Source organism: Podarcis pityusensis (assembly GCF_964106645.2).
Source record: "Podarcis pityusensis genome assembly, chromosome: 10".
Classification (NCBI taxonomy): domain Eukaryota; kingdom Metazoa; phylum Chordata; class Lepidosauria; order Squamata; family Lacertidae; genus Podarcis; species Podarcis pityusensis.
The window spans coordinates 2,810,990-2,827,757 of NC_138035.1; the positions used below are offsets into that span (position 1 = coordinate 2,810,990).

The window sequence follows — 16,768 nt, forward strand, 5'->3', positions numbered from 1 at the left end:
TCTTCCTCCTCCTCCGGCGAGGCCTACCTTCCCGCGGGGGCGCCCCGGCCTCGCGTAGCCTCTGTGCCCGGCGAGGCGGCGCCTGGGCGGGGGCGAAGAAGGCGCCTCCCTCTTCCTCGGGGGCTCGGAGAGGTGCGGGGGCGCGGGGGGGAAAGAGAGGCCCACTCCGCTTTGCCCACTTGGGGGGCTGGGGGGGCACCGAGGAACCGGCCCTGGAGGGGGGTGTTTCGCTTTGCAAGGGGGGCAGAATTGGGGGGGTGTCTGCTGCTCTCCTTAGGAGGTGGGGAGATTAACCCCCCCCCCAGTTTGGGGGGTGTCTCTGCTGGTCCCCTATGGGCAGGGGGGCTGCCCTACTAGAGGCAGGCAAAGGGAGGGGTGCAAAGAGCCAATAATAATAATAATAATAATAATTAATAATAATAATAATGGGGTGCAGCAGAGCCAGGAAAGATGCCTGGTTTTGGGGGGGGGCTCATTCTGGTGCCAGGTGGGCATTGCATGCCTGTGCCCATGACGCACAGGTGGTCCTGACTGGTGGTGGTGCCAGCGATTAATAATAATAATAATAATAATGGGGTCAGCACAGCCAGGAAAGATGCCTGGTTTTGGGGGGGGGGGCTCATTCTGGTGCCAGGTGGGCACTGCATGCCTGTGCCCATGATGCACAGGTGGTCCTGACTGGTGGTGGTGCCAGCAATTAATAATAATAATAATAATAATAATAATAATAATTAATAATAATAATAATGGGGTGCAGCAGAGCCAGGAAAGATGCCTGGTTTTTTGGGGGGCTCATTCTGGTGCCAGGTGGGCATTGCATGCCTGTGCCCATGACGCACAGGTGGTCCTGACTGGTGGTGGTGCCAGTGATTAATAATAATAATAATAATAATGGGGAGCAGCAGAGCCAGGAAAGATGCCTGGTTTTTTGGGGGGCTCATTCTGGTGCCAGGTGGGCACTGCATGCCTGTGCCCATGATGCACAGGTGGTCCTGACTGGTGGTGGTGCCAGCGATCAATAATAATAATAATAATAATAATAATAATGGGGAGCAGCACAGCCAGGAAAGATGCCTGGTTTTTTGGGGGGCTCATTCTGGTGCCAGGTGGGCACTACATGCCTGTGCCCATGACGCACAGGTGGTCCTGACTGGTGGTGGTGCCAGCGATCAATAATAATAATAATCAGTGCTTTTTTCTGGGGGGACGCAGGGGTATGGATAACCCTAAACATTTTGTGAATCTAAGTTTGGCCTCATCGACAGGCAGTATTTCAATATGAGTCGGAAAATGAGAGTCGCCTAAACATTTCTTTAAAGAAAAAAAGCACTGATACTACTACTACTACTACTACTAATTTATTTATACCCTGCCCATCTGGCCGGGTTTCCCCAGTCACTCTGGGTGGCTCCCAACAGAATTAAAGGCACAATAAAACATTAACAACTTCTCAAAACAGCCTCAGGCTTGGTAGTGGGACCCCTAGATGCTAATAATAATAGTAATAATAATGTTGTTATTTGTATCCCCACCCATCTGACTGGGTTTATTTTTATTTTTTTTTATTTATTTATAAAAACCACAATATATAAAATCAAGATAAAAACAACAATCCGGTAACCTGCCCCCCCCCCGCCCCCCAAAGAAGCCACATTTTAAAAGGGCATAGGATGGGGTTGCCTCAGTCATTCTACCCAGGCAGGTTCCAGCAAATATATAAACAATAAAAGGGCTGCCATTTGGCACTGGGTCTGCACCAGTGACATGCTTGCAAAATTAAATCTTCTATAAATGCAGTAATATCATTTATGCAATTTTATTAAAGTGTGTGTGCGCGCGTGTGCGTAATTGATTGTAAATTGCCTCCAGACTTTCTTAGTGGGAAAAGCCATGGAAAACCTAATCAATTTAATTTGTTTCCCTTTTGTGCCATGTCTTTTAGATTGCAAAGGCTGTTTGCCTATTGCTCTTAGCAAGCTGTGATTTTCTTTAATTTCATTATCAATTAATATTGCCATTTCAAATAAAAAAATTGAGTCTAAATCACTTCGAGACTTTAGAAATCCGGTAAAATCTAACCCTGACTGGAGCATTTGGCATCTCCTTTGCCCTGTGGCAAGCTCCAGTCTGGGCAGGGAAAAAATGCCAGGGGTCAGCAAACTTTTTCAGCAGGGGGCCGGTCCACTGTCCCTCAGACGTGTGGGGCTGGGCTATATTTTGAAAAAAAGAAGAACGAATTCCTATGCCCCACAAATAACCCAGGGATGCATTTTAAATAAAGGACACATTCTACTAATATAAAAACACGCTGATCCCCGGACCATCCGCGAGCCAGATTTAGAAGGCGATTGGGCCGGATTCGCCCCCGGGCCTTAGTCTGCCTACCAATGGAAAAGAGGGTTGCCAGGTACCAGGCGTAATAGAATGCAGAGTTACACCGTTGTCCCTCTGGCCTTACAGGTGTCACGCTGATCCTGCCAAAGCCTGATGGCTGAGGAGATGGCCGATGGAGACGCCAGCCTAGAGCTGGATCAGGAGAAATACGACGCTGATGAGAACGTGAAGATTATCTGCCTTGGGGACAGCGCAGTGGGGAAGTCCAAGTGAGTGGCCGAGGAAAAGTCCCAAAGGATATCTGGCTTATCTATTCCCGCCCGGAGGTTCTGCGCTTTGCTTCCATCGCTGACGTTTCCATTTCCTTTACAGAGGTTTTCTTTGGACGGGCAGCATAGATATATGGCACCCTCTCTGTGTTTTGGAGAGGGCCGGATTTAGGTTTGATGAGGCCCTAAGCTCCTGAAGGTAATGGGGCCCTTTCTGTGTCCGGCTGTCCTTTGCCAACAACAAATTGCTGCTGTTTTTTTGTGTTGAATATATGCTATGTGGTCATTTATGGACCTAATAGGTATCTAAAGCCATTTGCACATCACAAAATATGTATTTTATCAAAGTAATTGTTAAACTGAAATACAATTAAGAAGTAGTACAGTGGTACCTCCAGTTGCGGACAGGATCCGTTCCGGAGCTCTGGTTGGATCCCGAGGTTTCCGCAACCGGAGGGACCGCTTCTGCACATGCGCGCACGGCGAAACCCGGAAAAATACTTCTGGGTTTGCTGCATCTGCATCCTGAAGGATACGCAACCAGAGGTGTGCGTATCCAGAGGTACCACTGTATATTAATAGTGAAATACAATTAAGAAGAAATCTATTCAACCAGCGATATTTTAGGGAGCTGGCTAGCAGGCGGGGCCCATGACTTGCATCACAGGAGCCTACACAACACAAAAGACTTGCTGCATATAGCTTTTATTTTATTGGTTTTTCATCTTCTATTTTGGAAGTGTACATTCAGGTTTTTTGCCTTTCAAATTTTTGGGGGCCCCCAAGAGAGTGGAGCCCTAAGCTATAGCTTGTTTAGCTTATACGTAAATCTGGCCCTGCTTTTGGACTACATCTCCCATTGGCCCCAGAGGTAGAGCATAGGCATTGTGGCAAGTAGCCAAAGAGACCTTATTCTCTGGCGCAGCTCAGAATGGAGGATGCAGAGTGTGGCCAAAAAAGCCTTTTTATCTTTACACCTCTTTGATTTTTCTGAACGGGCCCGTTCCTCACTAGGTTTCTGTTTCCTTCTCTTTCAGGTTAATGGAACGCTTTCTCCTGGATGGGTTGTATCCTTTGAGATCTTGCAAACTTACATAGACTGCAGCCCAGAAAGGGGTGGGGGTGTTGGCAGCATTTAATTCCTTTGTTTGAGATTAAAACTCACTTGCACTCACGGCAACTGCTCTTACTGGTTAGAGCAGTTTCCATACTTGGGCCTCCAGCTGCTTTATGGACTACAACTCCCATCATCCTTTGCTAGCACAACCAGTCATCAGGGATGATGGGAATGGAATTGTAGTCCCAAAACAGCTGGAGACCCAAGTTTGGGAAAACCTGGGTTAGATTGCGATGCTGATAATGCCAAGGTTGCAGGTTTGATCCCCATATGGGAGAGCTGCGTAATTCCTGCATTGCAGAGGGTTGGACTTGATGACCCCCAGGGTCCCTTCTACAATTCTGTCTGCAGCTTATCCATTTTTGCATACTGTATACACCTCCCCCACATACAGCTAAAACTCGAAAAATTAGAATAGCGTGGAAAAGTTCATTTATTTCAGTAATTCAACTTAAAAGGTGAAACTAATATATGAGATAGACTCATGACATGCAAAGCGAGATATGTCAAGCCTTTATTTGTTATAAGTGTGATATCTCATATATTAGTTTCACCTTTTAAGTGAACCCCCTCGCCTGAGCAATCGGTGTATAATATAAGCTTCTCTTATATTAATTAATGAAGTATTAGGTGTTTTGGGCGGACACTTTTCTTTGATAGGGAGCGGAAATGGTTTAAATACCTAATAGTCATTTTGCTTATAATATTTTTCTTCAACCAGGGTTTTGGCGGATTAATATTCTACAGCCTTTTAAATGTGTCGGGGGGGGGGGCATTATAGTTTTGCTGTTTTGTTTCACTTACTTGTTTTTATCCTGCATTTATTCCGTGAACCGCCCTGAAATTTTTTGATGTAGAGCGGTAGGTAAATAAAATAAATAAGCAATAAAAGGGCAGGGAGGTGTCCTGGCACGTAGCTGACGGCTGCATCTGTTGCTTAATGGTGAAATGATGGCCGTCTGAAATGAGGTTTCTCGGTTAGATTAAAAAACGGTGACATTGCTTGAAAGGCACCTTGACTCGCACCCGCAGCAAGCCTCACCAGCTCTCCACCTTCGCCCTGACACTCTACAAGCATACAGCCACTGTGGATGGCAAGACGATCCTCGTGGGTGAGAGCCTTGCTGGGCAGGGCATCTTTAGGCCCCGTGGGACTCGGGAACTGGGGTCTCTCAAACTCCCTTTCGGAGCAGCACCTGCTCAGGGGGAAGCTGCTTGCGTCTTGCCCCTGTCAGATCAGAAAACCTCCAAGTGGATTCATGCAAAATTTAGTGGGGTAGTAGGAGAGCTGGGGAGGGAAATGACATGTGGCAACCAGTATGCCCCTTGGCATTCATACATGGGTAAAGGTAAAGGCACCCCTGACCTTTGGGTCCAGTCGCGGGCGACTCTGGGGTTGCGGCACTCATCTTGCTTTATTGGCCGAGGGAGCCGGCGTACAGCTTCTGGGTCATGTGGCCAGCATGACTAAGCCGCTTCTGGCGAACCAGAGCAGCGCACAGAAACGCCGTCTACCTTACTGCCGGAGCAGTACCTATTTATCTACTTGCACTTTGACGTGCTTTCGAACTGCTAGGTTGGCAGGAGCAGGGACCGAGCAACGGGAGCTCACCCCGTCGTGGGGATTGGAACCGCCGACCTTCTGATCGGCAAGTCCTAGGCTCTGTGGTTTAACACACAGCGCCACCTGCATTTCGACAAGTCTAAAAAGCTTGGGACACAAATGTTCATGGTCCTCTAGCAGCTATGGTGGCTCATTTATGATGTATTTAGCATTATAATAATCATATAATAATAATTTGTTACTTATACCCTGCCCATCTGGCTGGGTTTTCCAAGTCACTCTGTGTGACTTCCAACAGAAGATTAAAAATACGTTAAAACATCAGTCATTAAAAAACTTCCCTAAACAGGGCTGCCTACAGATGTCTTCTAAAAGTCAGAGAGTTGTTTATTCCTTTGACAACTGGTGGGAGGGTGTTGACCAGGGCGGGCGCCACCACCGAGAAGCCCCTCTGCCTGGTTCCCTGTAACCTCACTTCTCACAGGGAGGGAACTGCCAGAAGGCCCTTGGAGCTGGACCTCAGTGTCTGCGAAAAACAATTGGGGTGGAGACTCTCCTTCAGGTCTACTGGGCTGAGGCCGTTTAGGGTTTTCAAGGTCAGCACCAACCCTTTGAATTGTGCTCGGAAACGTACTAAGAGCTAATGTAGGTCTTTCAGGACCGGTGTTCTATGGTCTTGGCGGCCACTCCCAGTCACCAGTCTAGCTGCCGCATTCTGGATTAGTTGTAGTTTCCGGGTCAGCTTCAAAGGTAGCCCCTTGTAGAGTGCAATGCAGTAGTCCAAGCAGGAGATAACCAGAGCATGCACCACTCTGGTGAGACAGTCCGCGGGCAGGGAGGGTCTCATCCTGCATACCAGATGGAGCTGGTAGGCAGCTGCTACGGACACAGAACTGATCTGCCCCTCCATGGACAGCTGTGAGTCCAAAATGACTCCCAGGCTGCGCACCTGGTCCTTCAGGGGTACAGTTGCCCCATTCAGGACCAGAGAGTCTTCCATACCCACCCACCCCCTGTCCCCAAAAACAGTACTTCTGTCTTGTCAGGATTCAACCTCAAACTGTTAGCCGCCATCCATCCTCCAACTGCCTCCAGGCACTCACACAGGACCTTCACTGCCTTTACTGGTTCTGATTTGAAAGAGAGGTAGAGCTGGGTGTCATCCGCATACTGGTGAACACCTGGCCCAAACCCCCTGATGATCTCTCCCAGCGGCTGCATGTAGATGTTAAAAACCCAGTTGATGTGAGTTTTAATATGTTTTTAGCCTATTGTTATTTTCAAAAGTCTCAAATTATTCTTAACTTCTCTTGTTAAGTTTTTTGCAAGCCGCTTTGAGGTTTGTTTGTTTTATAATCAAGCAGTGCATAATTTTTTTGAAATACATAATAAGAAGAGGAAACCCTGGGCAAGTTTTTTTTTTTTTTGGTGGGAGGGGGAGCACAGAAAGCAAAGCAGGTAAGAGAAAAAGTTTCGCATCCAGTGAGTTTTGGTTTACTCAGGCTCTTCATCGGGGAGTAAATACAGAAGTTCAGTGAGATATTAAATTTTCTTTGCTTCCTCCCCCCCCCCCGCGCCCAGTAGTGGGCTACCAGGGGTGGGCTAGCTAGGGTCAGGAAAATATAAGCCAGGTAGATCACAGATAGGAAGCCTTGTTTTCCTGTGGCCCTTGGCGATGGAGCAAGAGCTTCTACATCCTCCTTCACCTGCTAAACTCTCAAGAAGCATTCTGCGACCAGAGTGTGCTTGTCTCTAGAGCAGCCTTTCTCAGCCTGTGGGTCCCCAGATGTTGTTAAACTACAACTCCCATCACCCCTAGCTAGCAAGGTCAGAGCTCAGGGATGATGGGAGTTGTAGTCCAACAACATCTGGGGACCCACAGGTTGAGAACCGCTGATCTAGAGATTTATTCCTTTATTTATTCATTTGCACACCACTTTGATCATCAGAAAACCTCAGAGGGATTTCCGGTTTCCAAGAAATGTAAAGCGATAGAATTATCACAAAGTGACCTCAGCGCTAACTTTAAAAGTTAAGATAGGCTGGGAGCAGATTAAACCCTGCATCAACTTTCTAAACCCCTGGGTAAGCTAGAAGTGGAGCTTTCTTCCCCGCTATGGTTAATGCAGCCATGGGCCATTCCTGCTTTTCAGACTTCTGGGACACGGCTGGGCAGGAGCGCTTCCAGAGCATGCATGCTTCCTACTACTACAAGGCTCACGCCTGCATCATGGTAAGTGGGTGGGCTGCCTTTTGGGCAGGGGCTGCAGAGGGGGCACCAGGGGTGGCAGGCTGGAAGCGGGGAAGCCTGGTGTGGCTTTGAGAAGTTCAGGCAAGGCTTTGGCTCGGGCTGTGTGTGCTTTGCCAAGCTCTCCCACAGAGCTGCGTCTTTCCCCCTGCTTGTTCTGGGTCAGCCTAGACTTCCGTACGCAACTCGTGTTATGGGATGTGAGTATTCTGCAGAGCCGGGATTCTACAGTAGGAAATCCTGTGCAGAATTTTGCACGTCCAAGGGGAAAAAATCTTGGCTGCCGTTATAAAAAGGTACAGTGGTACCGAACAAATTTGCTCCCGGGCACCGCAAACCCGGAAGTGAGTGTCCCGGTTTGCAAACGTTTTTTGGAATCCGAACGTCTGAAGCGGCTTCCAATTAAGTGCAGGAAGTTTTCAAACAGTTCCAGGAGTTGAACGGACTCCCGTTTCGGAAACGGGATCTGGTCGTTACGACCATGAAGCCTGAGTGCTTGAGGAAAGTGGTATCTGAAGAAACCTTTGACTCTGGAGGTGGGTTTATCAGCCCTTTCCGTGTCAGAGCCTTCCATGGGTGCAATTTCCTCCCCGGCAGTGGTTTCCAACCTTTTTTTGGCCATGCCCCACTTAAAAGGTAAAGGTAAAGGGCCCCCAGACCACTAGGTCCAGTCATGACTGACTCTGGGGTTGCAGCGCTCATCTTGCTTTACTGGCCGAGGGAGCCGGCATACAGCTTCCGGGTCACGTGGCCAGCATGACTAAGCCGCTTCTGGTGAACCAGAGCAGCGCACGGAAACGCCGTTTACTTTCCCGCCGGAGCGGTACCTATTTATCTACTTGCACTTTGACGTGCTTTCGAACTTCTAGGTTGGCAGGAGCAGGGACCGAGCAACGGGAGCTCACCCCGTCATGGGGATTCGAACCTCCAACCTTCTGATTGGCAAGTCCTAGGCTCTGTGGTTTAACCCACAGCGCCACCTGCGTCCCTTAAGCATCTGTAAAATTCTGGTCCCCCTCCCATGACGTATAATTCTTGTTATTCAAATAGCAAACTCATATTCACGTGGAGGAAGCCTAAAAGGCCATTCACTGTTAATGACTCGTTCTCGAATTGTCCCCCTTAAAAATTTAATTGCCCCTCTGTGTGGCGTGTACCCCATGTTGGGAACCACGGCTCCCTGGTGAGGTTGCCTCCTGTAATATTGACTCCTGGGAATAATTTTTAAACATTCCTCTTTACCCATGTGTTTGATGGCAGTCCTAAAACCATTGGATGGGAGACTGTGATTGTTTCAAAGTGTTTTCAGATATATTTTTACGTGTTTTATCACTGGTGTTTTTATTTTATTTATATAAAATATTTATATACCGCTGTATCATATAAATATGTCACAGTGGTTTACAAGAATATAAAAACATGAAACCATACTGCAGTAAAATCACTTTGCCGACGTGAGCTCCTTTGGGAGGGAAGAGTGAAATATAAATTGAATAAATAAGGAGCTCCCAAGAGCTCAGTTGCTGGGAGGGGGCATCTGTTGCCCCAGCTGTGGGTCTGTTGCAGTGTGGTTTGTCTTGGTCAGCCGTGGGGCAGGGGATCACTCTTCGCATGCTGCAAAACACGACATCATTTAAGACTGGAGGCCTTTGGCATTCCTGCTAGCTTCCGCAGAGCATGCTTTCCCCTGGAGGCATTTGGACCCTGCAATTCCGCCACCGTCAGCCCCCCCCCCCAGCCAGCCCCTCAAGTTACTGGTTTGGGTCTTACCCTCTCTTCTGTTGCCCCTGAGGGGAGGACCCAAACCAGTGGCTTCAAATTGCAAGAAGGGAGATTCCAACTAAACATTAGGTCGAGTTGATCCCTGTATAGGGAGGGTGCAAATTTCTGCATTGCAGGAGATTGGACAAGATGATCTTCAGGGTCCCTTCCAATTCTGTGATTCCATAATTAGGTCAAACTTTTGGGGACGTCAACATTGCTGACATCTTGACGAAACCGTTGTTGTTTGTAAAAAACAAGGAAATGTGTGAATGTTTGGGTTTGCAGAACAAAGTTGGATGAAATACTTCGTATGTGCTCAGAAGTAAATTGCTCCGTGTGAGCTGTGAGGGGGTGCTGAGATTTTTCTTCTATGTGCAGCTTCACACGAAGTCAATTAAGAGTTGGCCGAAAGCCAAGGGTACTGGGCAGAGGAGTAATTCTGCCTGGAGATATGAGACCTTAGATACATCTCTACCATTGGTTGAGGTCTCACACAGGCATCATGACTTATGACCTAACCGATTGGAAAGGTTGTTGGTCAGTGTGGAGTCGTTTGCCGTTTGTTAAGAGAGAGCTAGTTAAGATCCATATCTGTTCTGTTCTTGTACATAGTAACTTGAAGTCTGCTGTAAATAATAAACACCTCTAAGTAAACAAGTTACTGGTAGCAGCATTTTGTTCCTGCTTCGTCCATCCTGCCTGCAACTGATTGCTTTTCGGAACGCTGCATATGCTCTGCTAAGGTCTGGCTAAGGTCCTGCAACAGGTCAAAGTTGCGAAACACCAAAAACTTTTTGGCTGTAAGAGTCATTCAATGGTGGAACGGGCTTCCTGGGAAGGTGGTGGACTCTCCTCCCTTGGAGGTTTCTAAGCAGAAGTTGGATAGCCATCTTTAATGGATTCTTTAGCTGTGATTCCTACATTGCCGGGGTTTGGACTGGATTCTTGACTATTTCAGGCCAGAGTGCCACCTGTGTCTGCAATGGGCTCTTCCCTCTCTCTTGCCAGGTCTTTGACGTCCAGAGAAAGGTCACCTACAAGAACCTGAGCAGTTGGTACAAGGAGCTGCGGGAGTTCCGCCCCCAGATCCCTTGCATTGTGGTTGCCAACAAAATCGACGGTGGGTCTCCTTGGAGCTCTGGAGGATCACTGGGGGAGAGATCAGATGTGTGCTGGCCTGTAGTTGTAAAAGCAAAGCTCACAAGCCTCAGCAACCACATGAATTAGGAGCATCTGTTGGGCAGCAGGATGAGTTCAGTGGTCGGAGAATCCCTTCCCTTCCCGCATAGCAAAGAAGCAGAAATTCCTGCTGGCTGCCAAAAGACACACCGTGTGGTGGCCAGGCAGGCTTTCCTAAGAGAGGGCTATTGAATGAATGAATGAATCTTGATTTGCGTTAGCCATCGGCCATAGGAATGAAACAACAATACGATATACAAAGAACAGAAATAAAAAGTCAATTATATAAAATACATTTTAGGGTTTTGAATCAATGGTCAAATATGGGTTCTTATTCCAACTGCCCCAGATAAAAAACCTTGCAACATTTGCTGTCACCTGCTCCTCTTGATCTGCCAAGAGAAAGGACGCTGTGGCAGTGGTCAGGCAACCTGGAATGGACAATAAAAGAGGGGTGATAACATCATTCCTCAAGTCTTTATAAAGAGTGCAAGCCAGAAGGGCATGTGCCACCGAATCGGTACTGCCATCTCCACAGGGACAGAAGCGTTTTTTGTGAGGAATCTGTTGGAATCGTCCCTCAAGTACAGCCGAGGGCAATACATTCAATCTTGTGAGAGCAAAAGCGTGTCTGTATTTTAAAATCGCTAGGTTATGCAGATAGGGTGCAAAATGTCGAAATGGGAAGGTGGAAAATAGTCATACCACGGGCAGAATTTCCTTATTGTGGCCAAGTTGTTCTGACGCTCGTTATCATAGGCCCTGACAAATTAGACTGTTTGCTTTACTTAAACCCAAAGTGAGTAGCTGTTGTGATAAACCACAAGAGTGAAGTTTTTGATAGATAATTTTAGCCCAGGCACTCTTGTGACAATCTTGCAGCAAGGGAGGCTATTGCGCATGGGGTGCCACCACTGCAAAGGCCCTGCCGTGCTCCCCTGCAGCACACACTTAAAGAGGGGAACAGAGAAATCCCTCATATCAAAGAGAAGGGCGGGCAAAAAGAGTGTAGGGGAATGTCAGGCCACTTTAACTTGTTGGTTTTCAACTTAGCACTCAGCCTCTGGACTTCAGAATCCTTGACAGGCGGCTGGCTGAGGGTGAACTGATTGGCAGGGCAATGCCCCATTTGCCCGAGTTGACCAGCTCCCACTGCTCCGCTGGCGTCAATCCTGCCCAGAAAGCCAGTTCTTTTCTGAATGCAGTAATGGAAAATAATCTGCTTTCTCTCCTGGGTCGAAGCCAGTGGAGGAAGGTAGTTCTGCAGAAGCTGGTTGGGCACAGCACTGAGTGGCTAGCATTAGTGACGTTAACCACCTTCCTTCCTGCCCCCTATTCATGGAGCAGTTTTTCAACATCATTGTACTAGACTTTGTATTTTAAACAATAGCAATCACAGGGAGAAAGATGAGCGCTTTATTAAACTTGCATGCCTTGCTTTTTAAAATGATCAAGCGGGCGCTACCTAGGTAGTGTGCCTTCCCCACAATGGCTCCTTTAGCAATGACCTCCTCTTTTGCTCCTCCAGCCGACATGAAGGTGACTCAGAAAGGCTTCAGCTTTCCGCGGAAGTTCAACCTTCCCTTCTATTTTGTGTCTGCTGCAGATGGCACCAATGTGGTGAAGGTAGGAGAGAGCTTTCGCCTGGGAGGGAGGTAGGACCTGCGGCTGGCAGGCTTCCTGGGGGGAGGAGCTGATGGGTGGTGGAATCGGCTTGGCAGCCGCCCTCCTACGGTGGAAAAAGGGGTGGGAGAAACCCAGAGCCCACCTTCTTACCTCTTCAGTGGTCTCCGTTCCTCTCCCACCAGGTCTTCAACGATGCCATCAAGCTGGCTGTGGCCTACAAACAGAATTCAGAAGACTTTATGGATGAAGTCTTGAAGGAACTGGAAGTAAGAGCAAATCTCCCCAGTGTGTTTCCACACCCTGTCCTTGTGAGGCACCCAAGCCCTTGCAGACTTGCGCCGCATTCCTTAGGGAGAGCATAGAACCCAGCACTTTATAGAGTTGGAAGGGACCCAGGGGGGTCATCTAGACCAAACCCCTGCAATGCAGGGATCACAGCAACTGAACTGCCTTTTAATTGAACTGCTTTGAAGCCCCCGCAAGCCTGTAGTGACCTCTGGTTTTGACAGCCACTACAGCTGGCTGCGGCTGAAGAGCCCCTTTTCACCCCTTGCCTTGGCTCATGGGCCCAGCTGCCAGTCCCACCCCTGCCGCACTTCCGCTTTGAGCAGCTACAGGCTCCGGCTGCTTTCCTTTTCCTCTGTGGCCATACCTGCTCTTCCCTGCTACTCTCGCTTCTGGCTGCAGGTGAGAGCAGCTGCTGTCAGGGATCGAGCAATAAAAAACAGCCAGAGCAGCAAGGCCCTTGTTTCTTCAACAGAAAAGCCAGGTGCTGTGGCAGGAGGAACAGGGTGATGGCAACATGGCTGCCTCCTTACTGGGAAGGGTGGTAGTCGTACTTAATAGTTAGTGTATGCCCTGTGTTCAATTGGCACTTTGCAAAAAAAATTAATACAAGAACAGTAATTTAAATATAGTGAAAACAATCTCAAACTTACATTGTTGTTGTTTAGTCGTTCAGTCATGTCCGACTCTTCGTGACCCCCTGGACCAGAGCACGCCAGGCACTCCTGTCTTCCACTGCCTCCCACAGTTTAGTCAAACTCATGCTGGTAGCTTCAAGAACACTGTCCCACCATCTCGTCCTCTGTTGTCCCCTTCTCCTTGTGCCCTCCATCTTTCCCAACATCAGGGTCTTTTTCAGGGGGTCTTCTCTTCTCATGAGGTGGCCAAAGTCTTGGAGCCTCAGCTTCAGGATCTGTCCTTCCAGTGAGCACTCAGGGCTGAATTCCTTCAGAATGGAGAGGTTTGATCTTCTGGCAGTCCATGGGACTCTCAAGAGTCTCCTCCAGCACCATAATTCAAAATCATCCATTCTTTGGCAATCAGCCTTCTTTATCGACAAACTCAGATAGGCAGACGCAAACTGGGACAGCAGAAGCCTCAATTGCTGCTGCCTGTAGTGACTGTTGGAACTGAGAAGGACTTGGAAGGAAAGATTCCATGCCGGAGCCCCCCAAGAGGTGGACTGGCCTTTTTCTCTGATGTTTTGCTGTTCCAACTTTCTCTTGTCTTCTTTCAGAATTTCGAACTGGAGAAGAAGGGGGAGGACTCGACTGACAAAGAGGAGAACAGCCCAGAAGAAAATCCCCCGTCAACCTGAGGCCAGGGAATGGGGTGGCCTAGATCCACTTCCTCGAGTAGCTAGGGGCGCCCAGTTTGGCAGGGACTTGGGGGTGGGGAGCAGTGGTCCCTGCACAGAGGTGCCGGCCCTCCCTCCCTAAGGGAGGCAACCTGACAGAGATCAGCTCTGCTCCTCTGGATCCTTGTGGTGTGGGTGACCAGGCAGAGAACCCGTAGCAGTTCCCTCCCCTTAAGAATGCTGGGGAGGTGGGGGGAATATATGGTTTGGTGGGAGTTGGGCTCACGGATCACCCCCGCCCCACATCTTGGGGATCTTCAGCCATGAGCTATTGTGGATGGCGTCTGCCTTCAGAAATAAATATTTGAAGGACTTGCGGCAGAGTTTGGAGACCTTTTTTTGCAGGGACGTCCAACTTCTAAGAGACCGCGATCTACTCACATGATTAAAATCTGGCAGTGATCTACCCGTGGGGGTGGGGGAGGTTCAGGTCAAAGTTATTGAGCTTTTTTTAAGGGAGGAACGTCCTTTTTTGGGGGGGGGGTTTCAGGTCTAATGAATGAAAAAAGGCATTCAGGGGTCATTCGCTAAGGAGACAGCATCACTTCCGTTCTAGCAATCTACAGGGCACGGGGAGGGGCCAGATGGAGGAGCCAGCGATCTACCAAAATCTCCAGGGGATTGACCAGTCGATAAACCTGTTGGACACCCCTGTTTTCTTGCATTCTCCCCAAGAAAGCAAAGGAAGTCAGGTTGGCGTAAGCGAGAAGAGCCCCGTGGCTGGATCAGACCTCAGGAGGCAGGGATGGCCACCAGCCCACCCTAGCAGCCAAAACTGGGGGAACCTTTTGGAAAACATGTATTTTTGAGGTTTGATGGCTCATAACACCACTTTCTTTTGGAGTAATACCGTAAAATTCTATATCAATGGAAAGATCATTTCATGAAGAATGTAATGTTCAATTATCTGTATTCTATCAAAAGTTATAGCCAAATAACCAGAAAAAGGAAGCACAACTTCTTAGGTTGATAATGTGGTAGCTTTTCTTCATTTAAATGTAATCAATGAGCACAAGTGTTTAGAGAACCAATCAGGTGTCATCTTGTTTTGGCAATGATCCAATCAGGTCACAGTAGGATGCAGCTATTGATGTTATATACTGGAGCTGAGAGGAGGACATTTGTCAGTGTGAAGTTATGTGAAGTACAGTTATGAAGAAATTAGAAGAAAAATTGGTGGAAACGTAACCAAAGGTTGCATTTCTAAATTTTTGAAGAGTTTTAAGGAGACTCAGTCACTACAAAATCAGACTAGTAAAGGCAGGGAAAGATGCACAACAAGTGATGATGGAAGAATTGAGATATTGTGCCTACGTGACAGAAGAAAATCATCTGGGTATATACAAGATGACATGGTGCAATGTAATGTGAAGTTGAGTGTAAGGACTGTTCGGTGCAGACTACAGGAATATGGTCTAAATGCTGGAATTCCAAGGAAAAAGCCATTGTTACCTCTCAAAGGTTGAAAAGATTAAACTGGGATAAAACCTATGTTAACTGGACAGCGGAACACTGGGACAGTGTTATTTGGAGTGATGAGAGCAAAATCTCCTTGCTTGGTAGTGATGGCATGAAATACGCTAGGAGAAGAATTGGAGATTTACATCCTACTTGCATTACATCTACCATGAAAGACCCAGTTAGTGTTATGATCTGGGGCTGTATGACAGCAAAAGGTGTGGGCAGAATTTGCATCATTAATACAAATGTAAATGCCCAAATATACATAGCCCAAACCTTTAACCCAACTGAAAATCTGTGGAGCTGACTGAAGAAACCTGTTAGAAGCAACCCAGCAATAAAACCCAATTAATAGAGGCAATAATTCAATCTTGGTTTCACATTATTACAGCTGCAGAACTAAAAGACTTTGTTCACTCCATGGGAAGGCGTTGTAATGCCGTAATTAAAGCTAAAGGTTACCAAACTAAATATTAACTGACGTGGTGAGAATTTTTGTATATATTGGTTTTTTCTATGTGCTTCACATTTCTTCTTTATGACTGCTGTTGTAATAAATAATCCATAAAAGTTATTGCACTACATTCTTCATTAAATTACCTTTCCGTTGATATATAATTTTATGGTATTGCTCCAAAAGAAAGTGATGTTCTGAGCCATCAAACCTCGGAAATACACTTTCCCCAAAAGGTTTCCACAATTTTGGCCACTAGCGTAGGTGGCTGTTGAAAGAGGATTAGACAAAGAAAGGACCCCTGGATGGTCAAGTCCAGTCAAAGGCGACTATGGGGTTTCAGCGCTCATCTTGCTTTCAGGCTGAGGGAGCTGGCATTTCTCCACAGACAGCTTTCCAGGTCGTGGCCAGCATGACTAAACTGTTTCTGGCACAACTGAACACCGTGACGGAAACCAGAGCTCTCGGAAATGCCGTTTACCTTCCTGCCACAGTGGTACCTATTTATCTACTTCCACTGGTGTGCTTTCAAACTGCTAGGCTGGCAGGAGCTGGGATAGAGCAACGGGAGCTCACCCCATCACAGAGATTCGAACCACCGACCTGATCAGCAAGCCCAAGAGGCTCGTTGGTTTAGACCACAGTGCCACCTGTGTCCCATATTAGACACCCACTCATTCGATCATCACCTTGTGGTGAGTGGGCTAGCATGTTCCTATGACCCTTGTGAGCGAAGCCGTCGGGAATCTCGCACTCCCAGCAGGGTCACCCAAGGCGGTAAGGTCAAAGGGAAGGAGCTAGACAAAGAATGATCCAAGAAGTCCTCAACGGCAGAACAGGCAGATGATAACAAGCGGTATGTTACAACGCCTGTGAAGGCTGCAGCAGATGGGAATCTACCGGTTTGTTGTGACTACTTCATGCCATCGGAACAGAGCCCTACTGCGAAGACACTGCGTTGGTCAGCATGTACTGATCTACACACAAAATAAATTTACACACAGGCATCTTCCAAAAACCCAACCCAAACCCCAAAAGTCCCATGGCGATCGGCAAATGGTAACGGGGGCAGGATTGTGAAATCTGGAAGCCCCTAGTCATGAACCGGCA

General features: G+C 47.8%; 1 protein-coding gene and 1 long non-coding RNA gene across 2 annotated transcripts; one reads left to right on the top strand and one right to left on the bottom strand.

Moving 5' to 3' along the window:
• Positions 1–14,059, top strand: RABL2B (RAB, member of RAS oncogene family like 2B). Its single transcript, XM_081023273.1, has 9 exons — positions 1–132; positions 2,461–2,603; positions 3,641–3,670; positions 4,753–4,832; positions 7,438–7,517; positions 10,305–10,416; positions 12,004–12,101; positions 12,284–12,367; positions 13,624–14,059. The coding sequence occupies exons 2-9, from the start codon at positions 2,488–2,490 to the stop codon at positions 13,702–13,704; spliced, it is 681 nt and encodes a 226-aa protein (XP_080879399.1). The 5' UTR covers positions 1–132; positions 2,461–2,487; the 3' UTR covers positions 13,705–14,059.
• Positions 604–2,454, bottom strand: LOC308486539. The gene is made up of 2 exons (XR_013991140.1): positions 1,135–2,454; positions 604–1,096 (listed from the first exon to the last, which is right to left on the bottom strand). It is a non-coding gene; the product is annotated as an uncharacterized lncRNA (long non-coding RNA).
• Positions 14,060–16,768: the final 2,709 nt, after the last annotated feature.